The following is a 25,990-nucleotide window of genomic DNA, read 5'->3' on the forward strand; positions in this document are numbered from 1 at the left end:
AATGTTATTTTAAATTATTTTTTTAATTATCTAATTCTTAAAATTTGGCAATATTATTTTAAATTAAATTTTGAATTTTAATTATTTTTCGAATTATAAAAAAAAATAGTACATACTAATTTTGTAATCATTCAATCAATTTATATTATAAAATATATAATTAAATAATAAGTTATTTGTAATAATGTGAAATTATTGATGGGACTCATTTTAGAACTTTTTAAGAAGTGCTCCATTGGAGGGGTTGAGTACCTATTAGGTACTATTATTAAAAAATAATAAATTAGTGATGTGTCAATGTGGGACCCATTTAAGTACTCAAAGTTGGAGTGCTCCATTGTGGATGATCTTAGTAGCTACATTTAGAGTCACTAAAATTTTTAATACTGCAGCATGCCCAAGGAAAATGAACCGCAAAATTGGGCTATTTACTCTACTTGTAACTAAGAGGGAGGTCTATGTTATTGCTATACCTAATCCTACTTGGTATATCTTAGGCTAAACTTCCAAATTCCATTCCTACATTAATACTTTAATATTTAAGTATTCGAGTTCTTACCATTAATTCCTATAACTGGGATCAATATTAGCCTTCATTGTTTCCAATTTTTTATATCCAATATGCCAGATTGCACATGAATTTAATCTACATTTTTAGTAAAGGATTGCACTGGAACCTTAAAATATGTGTCTTGAGTAATAAATAGAAATTTTCAAAATAGGGTAGATTCGTTTAGCGAGTTCAATCTCGCTTAGCGAATTTGACAGGACAAAACCCAGTTTGCAGAAAAAACAGAATTTCTCAAAATCAGTCCTTACTCACTAAGACTCATTTTAACAGTTCCAGGGCAGAGAAAATGTCATTTATAAACAGTAGATTAAAACCATAAACATATCTAACACATGCATTAACATTTAGGGCATTAATCTTTGACTAACTTGTATCTAGCTACTTACTAAAATTTTATCATAAACCGGACAAAATTAATCCTAGCTAACCTATCCAGTTCCAACTTCCAATCAATTTACATGCATTAAGGATCATTTTTAGGCCATACATAACAGCACAAAGGGGAAAGTAATTGATCACTAAATATGAGTTCATAGTAAATTAGCATGTAAATTATCCTAATCCTAATACTTAATCCATCCAAATCCCAACCTAGACATAGAAATGAAGGGAACATAAATATGGGTAGGTTGTCTATCTAAAGGAACTCACCTCAAGTAATGATAAATCTTCAATTAATAGCTATCATGGATATTATTATAAGAGTTAGAATTTGAACACCAAATTCTTCAATTATTCACACTTAAAATGTGTGAATCTAACTAAATTACCACACGATTTAATTATCCCCTTAACATAACTTCCACTAAAGTTTGGTCCTTTAGCAATTTTCTACGAAGTTTTTCATAGAAGGCCCAAGTTTTCTTGTTTTGTTTCCATAGGTTCATTTCTCAGTAGCTAATTATAGTCGAGGTGTCAGACATTGAATGTGGAATGTGGATATCTCTCTTGGTTAATATTTGAATTTTGATTCGTTATGTTGTTAAAGTCTAACTCATTTCGTTAGACTCAACCCTCTTGTTGCCAATGAGATTTGTTGTACAACTTTTTTTTCGGTATTTAAATATGTTATAACAACAAACTAAAGACAACTACCTACTCACACAAGTTTGATATTTAAGTATGATTTCTGCATAATTATGCAGAAGATATTGCATACTAAATGAGATCAAATTGGAGGGTTTATTAGGTCTTGAAATTCTAAGTCCTAATTGTTCCAAGAGCATAACCCAACTACCTAAACCACTTGTAATTTTTGAAATGACTCATATTTAGACTTATCACAGCATAAACCAAAAGATATTTATACTTACAAGTGAAATTTGTAACTATTTTTACTTACCGGTATAATCTGCAAGTATTTGTAATAAGGCTCGTGTACTTCCATTAAAAAGTAACATTATACTCCACGCTGAAGTCAATATATGATTAAGTTGGGTGAGAGGTTTAGAATGAGACATACCTTAATAAGTGACAATGTGAGGCTTATATAGAAGGAGGTGGTATTGGGATTGGGTCAGCCCAAAATCTACTCCATAACACTAATATTTTTCTCTCTGCAACAAGATTGAGTAGAAAGTCAAATCTGGTAAAGCTGATGTATGGAACTAAAAATTGTGCTAAAACCATTACATCAATTCTAATCAAACTAGAGCAGAATACTAGCTTAACTTCTAGTCTTGAATGCATTATGCATACAACAATAGAGCACAATAACTATATAGTACCACAATGCTTTTATGAATGTTGATAGTATCATTTTTCTCTCAAGACTAGCATAAGATCGTATAGTCTCTATAACTATATAAAAAAGTTTATGAATGAACCATCCTATCCGGTGTTACCACTTGTAGGCTCGACAAGAACAATCTTTTCAACCATTTGATAGTTATGACAAGAACAATCATCTCAAGAAAAATTGAAATTTAGAGCATACATTCAACAATATATGGACAACACAAATGTGGTTGAACAGGTCAACTTCAAAAAAAAGCCCTTGGAAATACACAGCTTCTCTATATTACAGCAGTGCAATGCTGTTGAATCTATATTACAACAGTGCACTGCTGTTGAACAAAGCTTCTCTCTATATAAGAATTTACGAACAAAATATGGTCTTTGTAAACTTTGAATCTATCCTTGTGTCCACAAATAATCAAAGAGAAAATTGAGCTACACTAAAAGACAGTAGAATCACATTCCTATCTATGCAGACAATTTAAACATTGTGATTTTAAAAAATTAGCATACACCTCTATCATAAATTTGAGAGGTGAAACCCAAGCTAATAAAAGAAAGTAGAATTTCCCAATAATCATGCAATAAGGAGTGTCTAGCATAGCCATAAAGTCACAGTACAATTGCAAGAAAATGTCATACTAAAGATTGTCCAAAAAGAAAGGTCATCACAACAAATACTAAATCCAATTACTAAATCCAAGACTTGCATTTACAATTATCAACACAAATCTAAGGCTATCTGATTGATACGCACCATCATTTTATCCGATTTTCATAATAAGTCAACAAAAAGAAAAAGATTAATCAGAATATTAGACTTTCATAATAAGTCTGCAGTCAAAAATATTGACAGATACACTGTCCACCATATAATGCTTTCTAGAAATAACCTCCCTTTGTGATCCCATTGAGAATTTGATACTGCCCAATACAGCAGTGAGTACTAAATTGGAGAAGGTAACACCGAGTACTAAACACATTTACAGTTCAATTCCCATGCTGTGTATAGTAATTAATGGTTGTGTTCAATCCAGGTGCACTGCATTTAATGTTTGTGTATCAAACATTTGCATTTAAATTTTGGATTCTGAGTCTCTGCATTCATATTTACAAGTAGATATTTATAGTAAAATTCATATTGCTTAAACCAACTAGATATATTACTCAGATATACCACATAATTCTATTATCCGCCCTATATAACAAATTCAACCCCCTCTCTTCTCATAACTTATCCCCTCGCCCTATTTGAATGACTCTTAAGTGGACCTTGGACAATTGGGACTACAAGGACATACAAGGTACCTACCGGAAACCTTATTAGTAAGCTAATCTCTTAGAAATGAGTATTGGACCTAACTCATCCTTACAAAACCGGCTTATAAGGTGAGGGTTGCCAAAGCTATATAAACGCTACACAGGCCATATCTCTTAGCAATGTGGGACTAAATCCACCCCTTCACACCCAACACAATGAAGGTGTTGGAGGCTGCAATGAAGGCAACTCAAATGCCGCAATTAGGCAGATGGGGGCGGACCGCAATGAAGGCAGAATATCCAACACACCCCCTCACGCTCAGGCCCAATGGGCCTGAAGCGTGGACGATGCGGGAAGCCCAACAATAGATCTAGGATAGGCTCTGATACCATGTCAGATTTTCAAACACAAGCACACTCCACTTTGCATTTGCAAAATCATTTCATATTTTAGTTACAAAATTGCATCTAGGGAATAGGGTCATCAAAGCACAATAGATACCATTCATGCCTTTTTTAATGAAACCTCAAATATGCATATACTAGTTTTAGTTAGTGAACTCCTTTCGTCACATATTAATTGTCACATTTGTGACCAAATTTTGTCCCATAAAAATTGTCACTATATTTCCAATTGCAGAGACTAATCCCCTTACGCACTCTTTAAAGACTTTAAATAGTCAAATACGACGATTATTATGAGATAGACGCATATTAATACGTATTTTTACATATGGAATTAAAGGCATTTCAATAAAAGTTAATGACTCAATAAAAGTTAAAAGATAATAATAAAATAAATGGGACACTCGCTAATTTTTTTTTTTTTTTTTGCGTAAACCGGATATTCTCTGCGCCAAATGGGCGACACTCTCCCTAAAAAATTTAACACTGCAGCATGCCCAAGGAAAATGAACCGCAATTCGGCTATTTACCCTACTTGTAGTTGTAACTAAGTATTTAATTAATCTAAGAGGGAGGTCTATGTTATTGCTCTACCCAATCCTAATTGGTATATCTTAGGCTAAACTTCCAAATTCCATTCCTACGTTAATACTTAATTCTTATATGTCAGATTGCACATGAATTTAATCTACATTTTTAGTAAAGGATTGCACTGGAACCTTAAAATATGTGTCTTGGGTAATAGATAGAAATTTTCAAAACAGGGCAGATTCGTTTAGCGAGTTCAATCTCGCGTAGCGAATTTGACAGGACACAACTCAGTTTGCAGAAAAAACAGAATTTCTCAAAATTAGTCCTTACTCCTTACTCACTAAGACTCATTTTAACAGTTCCAGGGCAGAGAAAATGTCATTTATAAACGGTAGATTAAAACCATAAACATATCTTAACACATGCATTAACATTTAGGGGATTAATCTTTGACTAACTTGTATCTAGCTACTTACTAAAATTTTATCGTAAACAGGACAAAATTAATCCTAGCTAACCTATCCAGTTCCAATCAATTTACATGCATTAAGGATCATATTTAGGCCATACATAACAGCACAAAGGGGAAAATAATTGATCACTAAATATGAGTTCAAGATGCATCAATTTAAGCAATTGAGAGAAAGTTAAAGGGAACCTAATTCTCATCAATTTCATAGTAAATTAGCTTGTAAATTATCCTAATACTTAATCTACTAAATTGTGTAAATCTAACTACTAAATTACCACACAATTTAATTATCCACTTAACATAACTTCCACTAAAGTTTGGTCCTTTAGCAATTTTTCTACGAAGTTTTTCATAGAAGGCCCAACTTTTCTTCAAGTTTTTTTGTTTTGTTTCCATAGGTTCATTTCTCAGTAGCTAATTATAGTCGAGCTGTCAGATATTGAATGTGGAATGTTGATATCTCTCTTAGTTAATATTTGAATTTTGATTCGTTATGTTGTTAAACTCTAACTCATTTCATTAGACTCAACCCTCTTGTTGCCAATGAGATTTGTTGTACAACTTTTTTTTGGTATTTAAATATGTTATAACAACAAACTGAAGACAACTACCTACTCACACAAGTTTGATATTTAAGTATGATTTCTGCATAATTATGCAGAAGATATTGCATACTAAATGAGATCAAATTGGAGGGTTTAGGTCTTGAAATTCTAAGTCCTAATTGGTCCAAGAGCATAACCCAACTATCTAAACCACTTGTAATTTTTGAAATGACTTATACATTGTCCACCATATAATGCTTTCTGGAAATAACCTCCCTTTGTGATCCCACTGAGAATTTGATGCTGCCCATGACCCTCCAACAATATATAACAAATAGGGTAATTCCTCATGTCCATCCCCAATTGGAAAAGTTAGCACCAAGTTTTCAAATATACCCCATAATTCTATTATCCGACCTATATAACAAATTCAACTCCCTCTCCTCGTAACTAACTCACCCGCTTCTCAAATTTTCCTCTTCGAATGACTCTAAGTGGACCTTGGACCATTGGGACTACAAGGACATACAAAAGGTAACTACTGGAAACCTTATCAGTAAGCTAATCAAACACAAGCACACTCCACTTTGCATTTGCAAAATCATTTCATATTTTAGTTGCAAAATTGAATTTTGGGGTCATCAAAGCACAATAGATACCATTCATTCCTTTTTTAATGAAGCCTCAAATACGCATATACTAGTTTTAGTTAGTATTATCAGTTTATTTTAAGGTAAAGTATGTACCACTACGACCTTATTTCATCTCCAATTGATCTGTTGGATACCAAGATTGCTAACACTCATTTAAATATGATTTCTACATAATTATGCAGAAAATGTTTGTATACTAAAGGACACAAAATCTGAAGGTTTAGGTCTTGAAATTCTAAGCCATCTTGCATCATCACCTCTGATTTTGTTAACTAACTATCCATATACTTTTATAATGATCTAAACAACTTGTCATTCTTGGAATGATTCGTTTCTAGTATTATCAGAGCATAAAGCAATTAAAGTATGAGGTGTTAATTCTTATAACCCCCTTCTAAAAGCTGCAAACACAAACCTGATTATGCAGATTAAGGGAAAGGAAACAAGCTAAGTTGTTAGAAGATAGGAGGTTAGAGTTATCCTTTCCTTTCTTCACTATGTCTCATCTCATTCTACTTTGCCTTTCAGGATCTTCTCCAAATACCAATTGGGCCTACAAGGACATATAAAGTACCTACCAGAAACATAATAAGTAAGTTAATCCAACACAAGCACACTGCACTTTGCATTTGCAAAATTACTTCATCTTTTAGTTGCAAGATTACATTTAGGGAATAAGGTTATCAAAGCACAATAGATACCATTCATTCCTTTTTGTCTTTAAGGCAACAACTAGATTTCACATCAGGCGTCATCCAAAAACTTTGGGTCAACAAGACACTCAAGTCACACTGCATTTTGCATTTGCAAAATCACTTCATATTGTTGTTGCAAAGTTGCATTTAGGGACTACGGTCATCAAAGCACAATAGATACCATCCAAACCTTTAATTATGAATAAAATTTCATATTAAAATTGCATTTTGGGCAAAAACTAGTTTTGGCATTAAGGCATCATCCAACTTTTTTGGGCCATAGTGGGCTCCAGTATACCACACCACCCTTCATAGATAATGAAAAAAGTATTTCAACTCGGCGACAGTTTCACAATTAGGGTCATAAAAGGACAATAGATACCACCCCTTAAATCATATGATTACAATTTCATATGAAAATTGCATTGAGGGCCATCATCCAACTTTTGCATTATGAATAAAGAGTTCAAAATGCATTTTACTCGAAGGCCATTGAGACATCCATCCCTTAGAAAATTTAAAAAACAAAGTATATCCATCGATTCCGACGACAGATTTGGGGGGTTACTAGGGCCATATACTCCACCCCTTTTCAATTAATGAAAAAAGATTCCATCTCAAAGTGATCAGGGTTTTGTATTCCCTGTTAAATTTTGATTTAGAAAATTGAAAGTTCAATTTATTTCAAGCAGAAGATTGAAAAAACTTGAAATTGAATGATCAAGAATGAGAGAATTGGCATCCCATCATCGTTCCTAATAAATATTGATTATAAACAATACGGGACAAATATGTTAGAATGAAAATTCCAAAAATGTGCAAAACTCGTAACTATCAAAATATTGTCTTTCAAAATATTTGTGCACCAAATAGGGTTTTGGGAGACAACATGTTTACTCAATTAAGTTTTTTTTTCTAACATGAATTATCAAGAATAAAAAAATCAGTATCACAACATGTATCAACCGTACACAATATTTAGAATGAAAATCCCAAAATTACTAGCACATGTTTACTCAATTAAGGTTTATTTTTCTCAAGCAGAATGTTCTTGAATATTCAAGAATGAGAAAATATGTGGAATGAAAATTAAAAAATTACCGTAGCAAACGTAAAAGGAATATGTTTCATTTTCTTGATCAAAACTTAGATGTTGCAGATGATTGAAGGATCCAACGTTGATTCGTAAAAGTTCGATCAAGAAACGACAATGCGTGTTTCATTCTTTTCTTGAAGAAAAAGAACCTGACAGAACAATGAAACAAGTATTGCGTAAACTCTAAGCCACGTAACATAGAAAGAGAGAAGATGAGTGGGCTATATAATCTATCTCAAGGACTCAAAATCAAAGCATGCAAATATGATTTCTACATAATTATTCAAAAAAAATTTGTATACTATTAAGGACTCAAAATCAAAAGGTTTTGTTAACCAGCTATCCATATACTACTATGATGATCTACAACACTTGTCATTCTTGAAATGATTCATATTTAGTCTTATCAGAGCATAAAGCAATTAAAGTATGAGGTGCTAATCCTTACAACCCCCTTCCAAAATCCAAAATCAACCTTACATGCCAATGATGCCAATAAGTACCACTTGCCATATGTCTAATTATCATGTAAATTAGTCAATTAACAAACAAGTAGCATTCAAAGCATATTATAAACTAGTCTCGTCATACAGCAACAAAAAAATATTTGATACACAAAACCAAAGCATGTAATCTCAATCATGTTCACCACTAAGACAAACCTTCTACACATGAATTCCCCTGTTGACCATGATAATTGAACTTCGTCCTTTCAAATAGAGAATCAAGTCACTCACAAACCTCATTATGCCGATCAAGGGAAAGGAAACGAGCTAATTTGTTACAAGATAGGAGGTTAGATTTATCCTTCCTTTTCTTCACTAGGTCTCATCTCATTCTACTTTTATAACTTTGCTAATAGTGCCTTTCAGGATCTTCTCCAAATACCAATTTGGCCTACAAGGACATATAAAGTACCTACCAGAAACATAACAAGTAAGCTAATCCAACACAAGCACACTCCACTTTGCATCTGCAAAATTACTTCATCTTTTAGTTGCAAAATAACATTTAGGGACTAAGGTTATCAAAGCACAATTTAGGAACCATTCATTCCTTTTAAGTCTTTAATGCAACAACTAGATTTCACATCAGGCATCATCCAAAAACTTTGGGTCATCAAGACACTCAAGTCTATTTGTTATAGATTAAAATAAAAGTTATTTTGATATAAATCAATACGAAACTCCATCTTTATAGCAAAGGGAAAAAAAAACTATCTTTCAAAATATTGGTGCTACAAACAGTCTTGGGAGTTGGGACATAACATGTTTGCTCAATTAAGGTTGTTGTTTTTCTCAAGCAGAAGATTGAATGTTTTCGAATAGTCATGAAAGAGAAAATGTGTATCGCAACATGAATCAATGCAAATAAGTTGGAATGAAAATTCAAAAATTACCGTATCAAACCAAAACAAATAGTATCTTTCAGTTTCAAAACATCGGTGCTGAGTAGGGTCTTGGGACAGAGTGCGTATTCAACTATAAAGAAAGGATGACATTCTGCCACGAACACCAATCCTATGTATGCCAATGTCCACTTGTATGCCAATCCTCAGTGTCTAATTTTCCTCCTCAGCAAATAATTCAAGTCCAGACAAAGAAAATAAATTTAGTACTTCTAGTATGAGAAACCCAGAACTTCAAGTATGCCAAACAATTCAACCATGTTTGAACTCATAAAGCCAAGACAAACAACTACAATAAAAAATCTTTGAGAGTTCCATCTCATCAAGCTGAAGTAAACTACAAGTAACAAATTGAATAGATAGCATACGAATTTGCAGAAATTTTTTACTTGGAATGAGGACTACTTTTTAAAATGAAGAGATCTCGTGAGCTTGAAAACATAGATTCTCCGGTTCAAGCTATTTAGAAAATTTTGACATAATAATTTAAAAGAATTAGCATACATCACTATCGTAAATGAGACATGGAATCAGACCAAAATAAAAGGCACATATGTGATATAACCAAAACCCAAGCTAATAAAAGAATTTGAATTTTCGCGGTAATTATGCAATAATTACAAAACAATTCTAAGAAATTTCATATGATGTGCCAAAATTTAGCAAAGTAACATCAGGCAAATAAAAGCAAGATCCCAAAAAAAACACCTGATATATCTACCATAAGCCAAAGCTCATAAGAGACTGAATTGCACCGATATTTAATAATATATAAAATGCCACATTTAGAACGAGTGTCAAACCTGGCCACAAAAGTCACAGTACTTATGCAAGAAACACCTGCTACATTCCGAAAGAATTGTCATCGGTCATCGCAGCAAGTTTGTCTGCTGCAAAATCAAGAGGGTGTACCCACTATAGGATCAAGTGATTCAATTCATGAACAACAATTTTGTACCCAGCCTATAAGAGATCACATATATTCAATTACTAAATCAAAGACTTGCATTTTATAATTATCAACACAAATCTAGTGCTATTTGATTCTTATACCAACACCCATCAAATTTTATCAGATTTTCATAAAAGGTCTACAGTAAAAATATGGACCGATACAACCTCGTTGTGGTTTCCTTCATCGATCACACGATGCAATGATGCAAGCATCCTTATATAGGTGGTCAGCATAAAGCCATAAAGCCATATATAAGAAATAGTTCAGTTGAGTCCGTTTCTTTGTTATCTCGCTTCAGTTGATTCGTTTCTTCCTTAGAGAATTCCTTTGAAACTGTTACCCAGTAGGCTAATCCAACACAAGTCACATTGCATTTTGCATTTGCAAAATCACTCACTGTATATTGTTGTTGCAAATTGGGCAACAACTAGCTTTCGCATTAAGGCATCATCCAACGTTTTTGGGTCATGGAGGGCTCATGTATACCACGCCACCGTTCATAGATAATGAAAAAATATTTCATCTCAGCTGACAGTTTCACAATTAGGGTCATAAAAGGAAAATAGATACCATTACCATCCCTTAAATCATATGATTACAATATAGTATGAAAATTGCATCGAAGGCCATCATCCAACTTTTGCATTATGAATAGAGTTCAATATGCATTTTCCTCGAAGGTCATTGAGAAATAATACAGATCAATGAACTGGCATACTATTAAGAAAAATATGTGCAGAAGGGGGAACTTCAATAAACAGGGGAGGTTTGTCTTTGAAAAATAGAAGCCAAAAAGAAGACATTAAAATACAACAGGTAAAATTGAGATTTCCAATTTACATCTGCCTCCGTGAATGCATTCCTTTTGTAATCCTGTTGGTCAATTTAATATATTAACAAACATAACATTTGCTGCATTACCTCACTCTCTAAAAAAAAGGGACAAATATAAAATAACGTCGTCTGGTTATATACATACAAACATAAACACAATAAACACCACACCGATTATCATTAGGAATTCTCCCATATACTATCACAGGGTGTAAGTACAAGAGCCAAAATAGGTTTGTTAGCCAAAAATTCATCTTTCGAATCAATACATTTTTTAAAGCACTGCATTAGGTTTGCCAGGAATAATAATAATTAAAAGGTCAATCTAAACAAACCTGGTCATATATGTTACACTCGTAGAAATGATGAAAAAATATTGTCATTCACTTCATATCCTCCAAATAGACAGACTAATGATGAATGGTGACATAAATTAATTCACCTCCTATGGCATGTTTCATTTGAAATGTAGAACCATACCATCCTTAAAGTTACAAAACACCAAACCATGTGCTTTTTCAAATACAGACAAACAAAAGCCTCCGTTTAAATCCTTTCATAATAATCACTTCAATATGCCACAAACTATTTATTTCACATAAGATGTGCTTGAGTGATTCTCTCAACAAGACTAGAGGATCAAATATCTTGATATTTATGTAACAATTATGTGAAAAACCTCGTATGGTGTTTGGGTTAGCCATTTCAAAGAATTTAAAATACCAAAAAATTGAATTGATGCATTTCAATTAGATTGTTGCCATTTACGAAATACCTTGTTTGGATAATTATTCGAGAAGTTGGATAAATACCCCAATCTCTGAGTGATCCGAGAACAGTTACAACTCAGAAATCCACTCCACTGATCTTAGTGGCACAAATTATCAGATCTGATCCAAGCAGACTTGACAGAGTCACTGAGTTGGGACTCAGACAATAAAATTTGGGTCTGAGGAAAAAGTGCACAACAACATAGTTGATTGAGGCCATTATGGAATGGCTACAGAAGCAATGGGATATCAATCTCTCACCCAGCACAGCCACTGGCAGGGCACATTTTCTGTCACTTGTTATCAGCAGTGGTGGTGGTGGAGTGTCTGTCGGGTTGAAACTGGAGTGTCTGTCTATCATGAGATGGGAGTTTGATAGGGGATTAAAAGATTTCCTTCTAAGAGCGTGGAATTTCAAATCCCCAATTTCAGGTTTAAATAGTTACCACTAAAAAATATTTGGTATTTTAAACAATTCTATCCAAACAAGGTATTATTATGAATGAAATGCTAAACATCTTTAAATAATAAATTATTATTTTTTTAACAAGTGTCGACCACTTATACATGAAAATTATTTTAACAATAGTTTCACACATATTTTAATAATATTTTATAACAAATTTTAACAAGTACACTAGTGATTAAAATAGCTAAAAACACTTTAATTTTATCATATTATTTGTAATAGGCAATTTGCCGTCGTATGCCATTAATTTGGATGTTGTGAGCTTGTTCGCAATTTTATCCTTTTACGTTTTTAGACCTCTCTGCAACCTGAATCTTCTCTGACCACTGCCGTAACTGTTCTTCTCAAATATAGGAAAGTGAATCAAAAAATGGAAAAGAAATAAATGAGCAGAAATGGAAAATGTTGTTGAGTAATTCAACTACTAATTAGTGTTTGTTATGTGGGTGTTTAGCAATTAGCTAGAGTATTTAATTTTAATACTCTTTTCTCTCTTAATTTCAATCCTTCATTTAGTTTTCTTATTGTACAAGCTATGGGGTTCATCATTGTTGTTCCAACAAACTGGTTTCGCAAGCCTTTGGTTCAAAGGTGTAGAGTACACAGATTCAGGGTTTTCATTCTCATCAATTATTGATTCCAACAATTCATAATAATATTGGCTCGTTAAAATTCATTATCCATACAGACTTAGTTTTTTGCTCTGCTGCTGACTGAAAATGGTCAATATTCAATCAGTATAAGCAAATGACATCACAGAATGCAGATAAAATATGTGTGTGTGTGTGTGCGTGCAAACAATAACATGCTTCAAAATAACCCCGAATATGATTACAGAGACACCACAAACCAACCCCGAAACCAAAACCCTATAGTCTAAACAAAAATAAAAAAATACACTTAGCCAACATATGTGTGTGTTTGTGTGCAAACAATAACATGCTTATAACTTTTATGACATGAAGTTTCATCTTAATCACACTCATAATATTAAATATTAAATACCTCAAAAGCCTTTTTGAGGAATTTCTGAAGTAGGCCGTCATATATCTTCCTAGTTGTACCAACTCCTACGGCACTAGCATTAAAAGCAGCCATTGCCTTTTGAACTGCTTGTTCATGAGCTTCCCTCAAAGCAACCTACAACCATTGCAGTAAAAATTCAGGAAAGAAAAAGAATTACACAATCAAAATTTACTTCATCCAGAATTCCAGATAGATTACTCACTTCCCCAGGTGGCTTGGAACGGTCAAAAGAAGCCATATAAACTTCAGTAGCCGAATCATAAGCCCTACACAACACTCTGCTTCTTCAACACTCTGCAAGCCATTAACAAGAAAACCAATATTGAGTAAACTAAAGTCAAGATTGTTGACTTATCATATTTTTCATTCACATACTCTAGCAAACTATATTTTAGAAAAACACTTTGCATGATAATTTGTTTCTTCATTTATTAATAACTTCAAATGAATGACATTCTTATAGGTATAACTCCAAGAGACAGAAAAAGAATAGTTGGTGACACTAAAAGGGCATTGAAGTAGAGTGTGATTTAAAATATCAATCAAGGAGAATGAACTTCCTTCAATTGCGTACTAAATATCTACTTCAAAGAAATTGTTGTTGTCAATTGTGGATTGTGAAAAATATTGGTGTGTTCAAATTATGCTACGTTACAATGCTATAGCCGCAATTTGACAACACTTTGTATTAAATGGTGTACCATAGAACAATAGCGGTTTGTTAAATGGTGTAACCATGGTTGAGTGCATCAAGATAAGATTCGGTGATACCAACTTGCTTTGGCTTTGTTCTCTCCAAAACGAAAGTTATCAATGCATTAAGCTCTCTTTGAAATTCAGGCCTTAGTTTGTCCAACTGCATATTTAAGGCAAAAAATTAAACATAAAAGTGACAAAAAATGTCTGGAAAAGAATGTGGCAGATGAAAAGTTACTCACTGATATCTGGTCCAGTCGCTGTACATCATTACATCCATTCTAATCAAACTAGAGCAGAATACTACCTTAACTTCTAGTCTTGAATGGATACAACAATAGAGCACAATAACTATATAGCCCCACAATGCTGCCATGAATGCTGCTAGTATCATTTTCTCTCAAGACTCATCTGATGGCATAGTCTCCATAACTATATAGCCCCACAATGCTGGCTCAACAAGAACAATCTTTACAAGCATTATTCAAGAAAGTTTGAACTTACTTTAGAGCATACATTCAACAATATGGACAACACTGTGGTTGAACAGGTCAACTTCAAAAAACCCTTGGAAGTATAGCTTCTCTATATTACAGTAGTGCACTACTGCTGAAGAAAGCTTCTATATATATAAGAATCTACTTAAACAATATGGTCTTTGTGAACTTCGAATCTATCCTTGTGTCCATGAATAATCAAAGAGAAAATCGAGCTACAATAAAAGACAGTACAATCACATTCTCATCTCCAATCTATGCAGACAATTTAAACATTGTGATTTTAAAAAATTAGCATACACCTCTATCATTAATTTGAGAGATGAAACCTAAGCTAATAAAAGAATGTAAATTTTCCCAATAATTATGCAATAAGGAGTGTCTAGCATAGCCGTAAGTCACAGTAAAATTGCAAGAAAATGTCATACAGTCATATTAAAGATTGTCCGAAAGAAAGGTCATCATAACAAATATATATGTTGCACCACCTTATAAAAGTTCACATGTATTCAATTACTAAATCCAAGACTTGCATTTACAATTATCAACACAAATCTCAGGGTATCTGATTGTTACACCAGCATCCACCAAATTTTATCCAATCATACACAATCATTTTATCAGATTAGGCTTTCATAATAAGTTTGCAGTCAAAAACATATGACAGATACATTGTCCACCATATAATGCTTTCTGGAAATAACCTCCCTTGTGATCTCACTGAGAATTTGATACTGCCCAAATACAGCTAAGACCATCCAACAATAACAAATAGGGTAATTCCAATGTCCATCCCCAATTGGAAAAGTTAGCACTGAGTACTGAACACATTTACAGTTCCTTCCCCATTCCTTTGAAACCGTTACCAGTAGGATAATCCAACACAAGTCGCATTGCATTTGCAAAATCAGTTCATATTGTTGTTGCAAATTGCATTTAGGGACTAGGGTCAACAACAATACATATCATCCAAGCCTTAAATTATGAATAAAATTTCATATTAAAATTGCATTTTAGGCAACAACTAGCTTTCACATTAAGGAATCATCCAACATTTTTGGGCCATAGTTGGCTCATGTATACCACACCACCCTTCATAGATAATGAAAAAATATTTCATCTAAACAACAGTTTCACAATTAGGGTCATAAAAGGACAATAGATACCATCCCTTAAATCATATGATTACAATTTCGTATGAATATTGCATTGAAGGCCATCATCCAACTTTTGCATTATGAATAGAGTTCAAAGTATATCCATCTCTCCCTTTTTCACCCCTTTTTCAATTAATGAAAAAAGATTCCATCTCAAAGTGATTAGGGTTTTGTATTCCCTGTTAAATTTGATTTAGTAAATTGAAAGTTCACTGTATTTCCAGCAGAAGATTGAAAATCTTGAATAATCAAAAATGAGAAAATTGGCATCCCACCATCCTTCCCGATAAATATTGATTATAAACCATATTGGTTTTCTTTTTCTCTTGCAGAAGATTGAATGTTCTTGAGTATTCAAGAATGAGAAAAAATGGATAAGGTTCTACCCTTTTTTCTCAAGCAGAAGATTGAATATTCTTGAATAATCAATAATGAGAAAATGGAACATAAATGAGAATGGCAACGGTCAGATTTAAAAAACAAAGTATATCCATCAATTCCAACGGTCACAATCTTATAGGGTTTTGTATTCCCTGTTAAATTTTCATTTAGAAAATTGAAAGTTCACTTTTTTTTTTCATGCAGAAGATTGAAAATTCTTGAAATTGAATAATCAAGAATGAGAAATTTGTACCCAAACAGGGTCTTGGAGACAACATGTTTACTCAATTAGGGTTTTTTTTCATGCAGAAGATTGAATGTTCTTGATAATTCAAGAATGAGAAAATATGTGGAATGAAAAGAAAGAAAAAAAATTACCGTTGCAAAAGGTGTATCTTTCGGTTTCTGATCAAAACTTTGATGTTGCAGATGATTGAAGGACCCAACATTGATTCATAAAAGGTTTCGATGAAACGACAATTCGTGTTTCTTACCGTTACAGTACTTTCCTTGAAGAAGAACAAAGAAGCAGCCACACGATGAAACAAACAAACCAACGTATGTTTATCAAAAAAAAAAAAAAAAACAAACCAACGTACACTTTAATTGCGTAATCTATTAGCTTCTTTTTTTTTTTTTTTTTTGACGAATGTATGTATGTATTTATGATCTATCTCATGGGCTTTTGTAATTTATTGGATTGGACTAAGGATTTCGGCCCAATGTCAAGTTAGTAAGTTAGATATTTTCTCTCCCCACCTCCCGTGAATCTTTTATCCCTCCTGAATTTCCAATTTTGCCCTTAAAAAAACTTCGGTTCACAGAAACTGAAGTTTTTTTTTGCCTTGAAAAAAAATTTCAGCTTCTAAAAACCAAATTTTACTCTGAATTTGCACTAATAAAAATTCGATTTCTGCGAACCGAATTTTTCTGCAAGGGCAAAATTGGAATATTGGGGGTATAAAAGATTCACGAGGGGTGGGGAGAGAAAACATCAGTAAGTTAGTCATGAAATTTTTTTTGGGAGTTACTTTTGCCGGTCTACTGGTTACTCAAACACTGTCTGCGACTTAAGTAGCGGATGACTTTTTTTCCCAAAACGCCCTATTTTTACACATCCGCTACTTAAGTCGCAGATGTGTAAAAATAGGGCACGCGAGTATCTAATAGGGTGGCAAAAGTAGCTCTCAAATTTTTTTTTTATGGAAGTTATTTTTTATTTACCTCGCGATCGAATTTTCAATTATCGGAGTCCCCTTCTTCAAGGAACCAGAGAATTAATACAAAAATAAAATAAAAATTAATGGTTACATAAGTTAAATTGTTTAGTTGAAAATCCATATACTTGACACAAAGAATACGGTTTTTGGGCACTGTAGATTTCATTCAGCCATGCCACGTCAGCATCAAGTGTGGGGCCCAAATATTGTATCTTGGCCTTTTTTTTTTGTGTGTCCTTTATGCATTGAATCCCAACTGGTGCAGGTTTAACTGGTGTTTATTTTTTCCTTTTATCTTGGGTAGGATTTAACTAATGTTTAATTTTTTCCCTCTCAATCAAAGGGACATGGTTTTTGAATTTTGAATTTGCAGTCTCATATATTGTACAGATTCAATGTATTACTTAAAATTAATAAATAAATTATGTTAATACAAAACTTGGAGAGCAAGTAGAAGGACAATTTGGTCTTATTTGTACAAAATCTAAACAATATAAATTGCCCTTCATTCCTTTCAATTTCACTCAATTCTCTTGCCCTTTTTCCTTCACCATTAGGCAGAGAACTCAATGACCAATCTTCATTTCCTCTTGCCATTCTCTTCCTTTGCATTGATTTTTTTTTGTTACATCTTTGCAATGATTTCTAGAGCCTGAAAATGATAAATTCAAATGATTAGATCTCATCCACAATCAATATTTTAGTCATGCATGAAGCCATGAACTATTTCTTTGTGCAATTTATTATGGTACTTTGTTTGAGACTTAGGTTTTGTGATTAATTTTGATCTGTGTTTTATTATATGTAATACTTCTTTCAAGGATCTTGCTTGTGATTCACAAAGGTAAAACAATATTTTTCTATCAATTCAAGTTTGGTATTTATTTTGGATTGTTGTTTTTCTATAAAAGCATAATTACATGAATATGTCATTAGTGAATGAAATTGCAGTTACATAAAAATTGTGGTACAATCAATCTAACTCTCTTCTAAATAAGGCTCACTACTACCCAAAGAAAGGTAACTACTTCAATTCATAATGTTTTCTTCCATTGTTAATAATAAAGTCGTAATATTTGATTATTATCTTTTTGTTTAAATCATGAGTTAAGAGTAAAAGAATATTACTTCAAAACTCATCACAGGTATAAAATCTAAAACTACATTTGCTCAATGAAATATTAAAATTGGATAGGAAGCTTAAATTACCTTTAATTCATATAAACCAGGCACATTGTTATTCCACTTAAAAGCAGCAAAGATTTCGAGCTATTATCAACATTAAATACTGATCTTGAAAGTTGGGTCTGCATTGTTCGAAATAAAAAATATAAAATTAGTTTAACCAATACTATAAGCTTCAATATATGCTTCAAGAGTTCAAGGTGGGAGGAAGTCTTCCATGGGCACAAACATTTAGGCACTTAATTTAGGCACACACACAAAAGTCAAAAAAATTAAATGAAAAATAAATTTGTCACATCAATTAATACTATTTAATTTCTTTTCTCTTTAATTTTTTTTGCATGTTGTGAGTGTGCCTAAGAAATAATTATTTGGGCTTGTGCCCATATAAGTATTTCTCTCAAGGTGGTTAGTTTTATATTTATACAATAAAAAGGTGTTTGAACATCAAATAAAAATTATAGCTTTTGATATTGAGACTTAAACCGAATCCAATCTTTGAAACAAAACAACAATCCAATCAATATCACAAAAATGGCATTTTTGAATTCGATAATGAGAGAATATTGGTATTCAAACTAGAAAACCAAAACCAAATTTTGGAGATGTAAATTTGGGTCATTATCCTAAACAGTTTTACTTTAAAACTACACACTTTGTGCCTTTCTAATTCCAACAAATTGCATACAATGAACAAATTTATACTCTTTTTTATTGTTTAGAACTTTGATTAATTAGAACCAAATCTCCGGATTCTATACATTGAAACAACAATAACATGTGTAAACCATTTAAAAAGTGACATAAATGAGATTAGAATTCATAGAGAACTAACCATATACATCTGCAAATATTAGGGTCACAGAGAAGAAATATTGCAGATGTATATGGTTAGTAGAAAAATTGCAACAAAACAATAATAGAGAAGAAAAATCAGAATTATTTTCATGTTTTATAGTGCAACATATACAAAATTAAATACTAATTTAGAAGTAAAAAAGATTTTATGCAATTTTTCAAAAAAAATAAAAATAAAAATCCTTTGATTTATTTAAAAATTTTCATCAAAAGATAATTTGGTAAGTAGAAAAATTAACAAGAAAAATTGTTGGAATCACAAGATATCCATGATGCATGATATAAATGAAGGTGTAACACTTACCCTCGGAAGATTCATGATGCATCGATCTTATATGAAAAAATGAGGTAAAAAATAACCCTCGCGGCGGCGATGATGACTTCCGAAACGGTGGTCATCGACAACGGTGTCTACATCGTGAAATAATGCAGTCCAACAGAGAGTACTTATGAGGAGGATTACAGATCCGGTAATTAACTCTGCGGAATAGCTCCAATATGTTAAAAAATGGAGCTTTTGACAGTGATGGTTAGGTGAGAAAGAAGAATATTCATTTGGTGATTTTGTTCCGATAGATAGATAGACAGTTGAGAAGATGAAAAAAACGAAAAAAAATTGGTCAAAGGAGGATTGGCTTGCGGTGGTTGTAAGAGGAAATCTGGCGGCGGCGACGAAGGGAGAGGGAGAGATTGGAGAGCGTCACATTACCGAATGATGAAGAAAATAAAATAGGAGGAGAATGTTGTGGGTTACTGAAGTGAGTAATAATATTGGGCTTGAGCCAATTCTTTTGTATATAGTGGTGTATTCCTAAAACACTGGTGTGAATAGTATTATGTCTAACATTGCATTTTTGTTAAATTTAACCATACAATTTTTTCCCCATTTTTTGTAAAAAAAAAAAAACAAATTTAAACCTATAGTTAATGTCACTTAATTTTCAAAATGCCTCCGGCAAAAATATTTCTCCAAATTTATTAAAAATAAAAAAGTTATTTAAATATTACTCCTTCGTTTTTTTAATGGTCTTTTAACGTCGGGGTTCCTATTTAATTGTCTTTTTGATATTATAAGGGTATGATTTGTCAATTATATCCATTGTCAATTACTCATATTTTTTTCAATAAAACTAATTATTGCTATATATTTGAAAAATTAAAGTTGTTTTTTTTTGTAAATAACATATTAAATTTTTGTTTTTTTATACATAATATATTAAATTTATTGGAAAGAAAAAGTGTATGCAGAAAAATAGGAAAATTAAGATAAGGGTATAATAGGAAGATAAGGTGCAAAAATACACTTTATTAAATTGGTGTTACTATTTTAAAAAGACACTAAAAAAACGAATTGATTAATTGTTATCGTGAATCTTGAATCGGTTTTTAAATCTTAAACTTAAGTCTATCTTATTCGTTTTAGTTTCTGATTGGGTTTTAATTATTTTAGTCTTTATAAATTATAACTAAATTTATTTGGTCTTTTACTCTTTTATTTCTTCACCCATTTAGTCCAGAATGACTCTTATGGAAATCTACATGGCATTGTTTGGTTCATTTTCTAATGTGTGCAGAAAAAAAATCTTAGCGGAACAAAAAATAAAAATCATCATCTATGTTTTAAAACTATTTCTGTTTTGATTGTGTGGCTATAGCTTTTGATTGGTATTTTTGGGTTTGGCTCGGTTGAAAATGTTAATGAGTCATGTTATTAAAGTTGTTTGAAGAGGATGACATTGTTGAAAATTAAGTTGATAAAGAGGATACTAATAGCTGTTTTTTTTTTAACACTATGGTATTTATGAGATATCGGTTACATGTCCTATCTATGAAATTTATAACCATTCTCTTAAGTGTATTTGTTAAACACATATATTAGTGGTGGGTTGTTGTGCTTTTGGGCTAGAAAATAAAAATTATTAACTATTTTTTAAATTTATATGGACCATTGTTAAAAAAAAAATCCAGTGGGCCGTGCGACAGCACGAGTTAAAAACTAGTATTTAAACAGATACCTAAAATTTTATAAAATAAAGTAATAATTGGATTAAAAATAATTATAATAAGTCATTCAATGGGAATCATCGTCTAACCGCCATTTGTCGGGAAGACTTTCGATAAAAGGAGTCAGGCAAACACTTCGTCGAACCATCGGCTCAAAGCAAGAATACAAGTGAAAGTGACATTTTTATAACGTTTATAAATTGTGTCCGCTACTTAAGTAGCAGATGTTATAAAAATGATATTTTTGCAATAAAAACACCCTCCTACATAATCCGCTACTTAAGTAGCGGACAGAGGTATATCGATAATTTCGTAAGGCGCACCATATAGAATCAGTAGGTGCTAAAAGCAAGTCGCATTCGAAAAAGTAGTAAATATTCCTCCAATGGAGAGTGGAACTTCATCTCAATCATGTCAGAATATACACATCCGTCCAAGCAAGTCTCAGTGAACTTATCACGATCAAACCAAAGTGCCTTTGATTTTTTTTGAGGGACTTAACTACACATTTGGTCCCTTACGTTTATTTTAGGTTTCAATTTGGTCTCTTACGTTTAAAAAGTATCAATTTGGTCCCTTACGTTTATTTTATGTTTCAAGTTAGTCATTTCCGTCAATTTTGTCACGTGTGGCAGCCAATTTGCATATGTGGACAGACACGTGGCACTTGGACACACTGACACGTGTATTGTTTAAACGGTGTTAGTAACAAATCTAACGGAAAATGACTAACTTGAAACATAAAATAAACGTAAGAGACCAAATTAATACTTTTTAAACGTAAGAGACTAAATTAAAATCTAAAATAAATGTAAAAGACCAAATGTGTACTTAAAAGCCACAACAAGTACCAAATTATAGAGTTGGCAGTTACCGGTGCATATGCATCTTGAAATTCTGGCACACTAGTATTAAGATGTTGTACTCAACGCTTCACCACTATAGTACACTTTTAACGCGTGAATCAATGATCCAACATCCAACAGCGCATACACAAGGAATAATAAACTAAACAAAACTGAAAGTAAATTAACACAGTAATTTGTTAACCCAGTTCAGCATAAGCCTACTCTGGGGGATACCAATCCAGGAGTGAATCCACTATGATAGTAATAGTTTGAAGCCCTCAATAAACCTCCCGTTTATGACTTCTCACCTAATCACCACCCGTGCTATATCCTACCTAAGACACACCTAGGTATGAGAACCTCCGCTCACCTCCTCTTGACCACAGCCACTGTGATCGTACAATACTAGATTTAATATGTGAAGACACACTTCATAAAACACACACACCACTTCCGTGCTTAAAAGCTTTGGAATGGTATACACACACTATCTCCTTGCTTAGAAGCTCCAGAGATATTACAATGCACAAACACACAGTTCCTAGTCTAGTGGAAAATCAACACAAGACTTAGAACACAATAGACACAATACTAAAACCTAAACTCACGCTTTGTAAGACTCAAATCTGGTTTCAGTGATTTGAACAATGGAGTCAACCTTCTTTAAATAACCTTCACGAGCTCAGGCTAGGTCTTCAATTAGGCTTCAATAGCTCAGCATGATTAATGGTTCCTTTCAAGAAATAATCTTTAATTCAAATGTTTTGTTTCCTTAACTTGAAGATCTGATTAACAAGCAACACTTGATCACGAGATCCATTAATAATTAAGCGTGACAACGCTCCTTATCACAAACAACCATTTATTGTGGATTCCATATTTAGAACTTAGGCGCGAGATCTCAACATACACAGGCCCGGCCTACTGGATGTGGTATCCAATGTTGAAACATTGTACCGAACATCTTGCTTATACTGGATGGTGGAAGCATGTAGTTCCACATCAGAAAAGATCACATGTTTTAGCAAAATGAGGCCAACCATACAACGCCAACAATCTCCCCCTTTGGCAATTTTTGGCTAAAACATCCTAAGATTATTTCAACCTTTCTAGAGAGATACACAAGCTACCTTTCTTCAACTCAACGTAGGCACACAGTCATGAAGTAAAGTAGATCAATTTAACATGCTTGTTTTAATAACCCCTCATATAAAAATAGCATATTTAATATGTATCAATTTAGAACTTCAGAGGCATGCAACAGCGGAATAGTGAACACAACTCGCCTCACAGGAATTTGCCAATAGAGAGTATACGATTCTCATAAAAGAAACACTGGGGAAAAATAAATTCCCTCAAAGCTTGAGAAAAATAAATTCTCAGGAACAGATGATGCTTCAACATGCAGTAGCACATTGTGTGCTAAGCAGAAAAGAAATATTGCTCCCCCTCAAAAATAGAAACGAGTACCAAGTTCATCTTACTCCCCCTTAATTCATGCATAGAGATTAGTCAGATGATCCAGCATCTGGTGGCACATCAACCTCAGCAACCCAGATTTGTTGCAATGTCGGATGCATGTGTAGTAGGGACCCAGTTGACAGAAGCAATGCGATTCAAGATGGCATACTTTTGAGTTAGCTTGACAGCAGGTACCTTCTTCTTCCTGGGCCAGGTTTTCACTTTATCAGCTGTGATGGTTCTGCAGACCACATTGTCAGACACATCTATATCAGGGTGTGGCTCATCAGAGTTACCCAGGAACCTGTTTATCACACTTGGGGAGAAAGTAACACATTTTCCTCGAACAAAGACTTTCTGAAACTCCTTATCCAAGGGATTGTCACAACCTATAGGAATGTTGACAACAAACTCCCTAACCAGCTTTTCATAGCAGGAGCCTAAGCCCCACACAGTTTTGATCAATCCAGCATCATTGATCAAACTTACAATCTCTTCACATTCCAGAATATCTTTGCCTAGTTCCCTTTCCAGAGCCAATCTTCTTTTGCAAATGATTCCCCATCGTTGAGCATAAGATGGAAGATGAAATGAAACATTGTCACAAGGGAAGTCTTCAATGTCAGGAGCAACAAATTGAGGCATGGCCTTCTTAGCAGACATAGCCTTCTTAGCAGGAGGCTTGATGCTTGAGTCATCCTTTTCAGCTTCAAGTTCAGAGTCACTTGATGGTGCACTCTTCCTTTTCAGCACACCCTTATTCTTTTCAGGAGGAGGTATAGGCTTGCTCCATCCTTTCTTAGGACCATACTTGACAGGCTTCAGAGTGGTGTCCTTTGCTTTCTTGGTGACAACAGGGGTAGTAGTAACAGCAGGTGCAGGTGTAGTGGTCCTGCTTCTCAGTCTTCTCCCAATTCCTTTCTGAGTAGGTGGAGGTTGCAGATCTTCTTCAGAGGAGACTTCATCAACATCTACTATGTCCTGCTCTTCATTGGTGGTTTTCTCAGAATCTTCACCAGCTTCATTTTCTGGCTCAGAATCAGCCACATCTTCAGGGGTACTTTCTTTGTTTACTTCCTCTTCAGTGGAAGCTTCAGTATTAGATCCACTGCCCAACGATCCAGTGGCAGTGTTAGCATGTGGGCTAGATCCTCCTTTGGATGCTTCAACATCCTGCTCAGCATCAGTTGGTATAGAGGGTGGTTCAACACCGGTTGGAGCATTGGTTACAACAGCCTTTTCTTGAGATTTTTCAGAAGCATCAGTTATGACATTCAGGGGAACTGTCACATTCTCAGGAACACTCGGATTATTGCTCACACCAACATTCTCAGCAATATTTTGGGTTTTTCCTAGGGTTTCAACAGAACTAGGGTTTTCCTCTACAGAAGGGTTTTCTTGATTCACCTTTTCAGACACAGACTTAACAGACGATTCAACATTCGCATTTTTGCCGGAGGCAACATCATGTGATTCCACATTCGCAGTTTCAGAAAGATCCTTATTTAAGTACAGATCAGACATGCTTAAACCCCTTTTTACAGGAGATTGGGGTTTCTTCTTCTTAGGCTTAATAGAATCAGACTTAATAGAGATTGAGGGAGACGATTCACTTACTTTCTTAGACGATTTTGCAGATTTCTTCTTCTTAGAAGTAGTTGCAGGAATACTTGATATAGGCATCGCATCGACCACAACAGTTGTTCCTTCCTTCTTAGCTTTTGATCTTGTTTTCACAGCATCAACAAGTTTGTTTTTGATCTGAGCGGAACCGGAGGATTGAGACATTTTCACACGGGAATTGTTGAGGTTTTTGAAGTTTTTGATGATTTGCGATGATGGTTTGTATTTGCAGATCGCAGCAAAGAGTTCAGAGGAAGTTGAAGGTTTTGGAAAGGAATAATGATGATATGAGAGATGATAGCGTGTAATTGAGAAGTTATGGAAAGTTATTTTTGTCTTTCCTTGATTTATGTGCGCCAATAGTTGAAATTTAGAGAAAAAAACGGTTGCGCGCACATAATGGCTTAACTGCTATAATTCTTCATATAGGCAAATCCCCAATTTGCCCCTAAGCCTTTCAAACTGATTTGCATCTAAAGCTTTGGTAAAAATATCAGCTACCTGTTCTTCAGTTGCAACATGCTCCAATTTCACAATATTCTCTTCCACCAAATCCCTGATGAAGTGATGACGAATGTCAATATGCTTTGTTCTACTGTGCTGAATAGGATTTTTTGAAATATTTATGGCGCT

The 25,990-nt window shown here is 33.5% G+C and overlaps 1 protein-coding gene and 1 long non-coding RNA gene across 2 annotated transcripts; both read right to left on the reverse strand.

The window, feature by feature from the left end:
• Positions 1–6,169: 6,169 nt before the first annotated feature.
• Positions 6,170–16,702, reverse strand: LOC123888182. Its single transcript, XR_006802001.1, has 9 exons — positions 16,537–16,702; positions 14,366–14,835; positions 13,630–13,721; positions 13,407–13,541; positions 10,177–11,201; positions 9,365–9,526; positions 8,628–8,938; positions 7,971–8,114; positions 6,170–6,748 (listed from the first exon to the last, which is right to left on the reverse strand). It is a non-coding gene; the product is annotated as an uncharacterized LOC123888182 (long non-coding RNA).
• A 7,116-nt stretch (positions 16,703–23,818) lies between these two features.
• Positions 23,819–25,522, reverse strand: LOC123891692 (muscle M-line assembly protein unc-89-like). Its single transcript, XM_045941598.1, has 2 exons — positions 24,340–25,522; positions 23,819–24,252 (listed from the first exon to the last, which is right to left on the reverse strand). The coding sequence occupies exons 1-2, from the start codon at positions 25,520–25,522 to the stop codon at positions 23,819–23,821; spliced, it is 1,617 nt and encodes a 538-aa protein (XP_045797554.1).
• Between the last annotated feature and the right edge of the window lie 468 nt (positions 25,523–25,990).

The sequence above is a fragment of the Trifolium pratense genome, linkage group LG6, assembly GCF_020283565.1.
Source record: "Trifolium pratense cultivar HEN17-A07 linkage group LG6, ARS_RC_1.1, whole genome shotgun sequence".
Classification (NCBI taxonomy): Eukaryota; Viridiplantae; Streptophyta; class Magnoliopsida; order Fabales; family Fabaceae; genus Trifolium; species Trifolium pratense.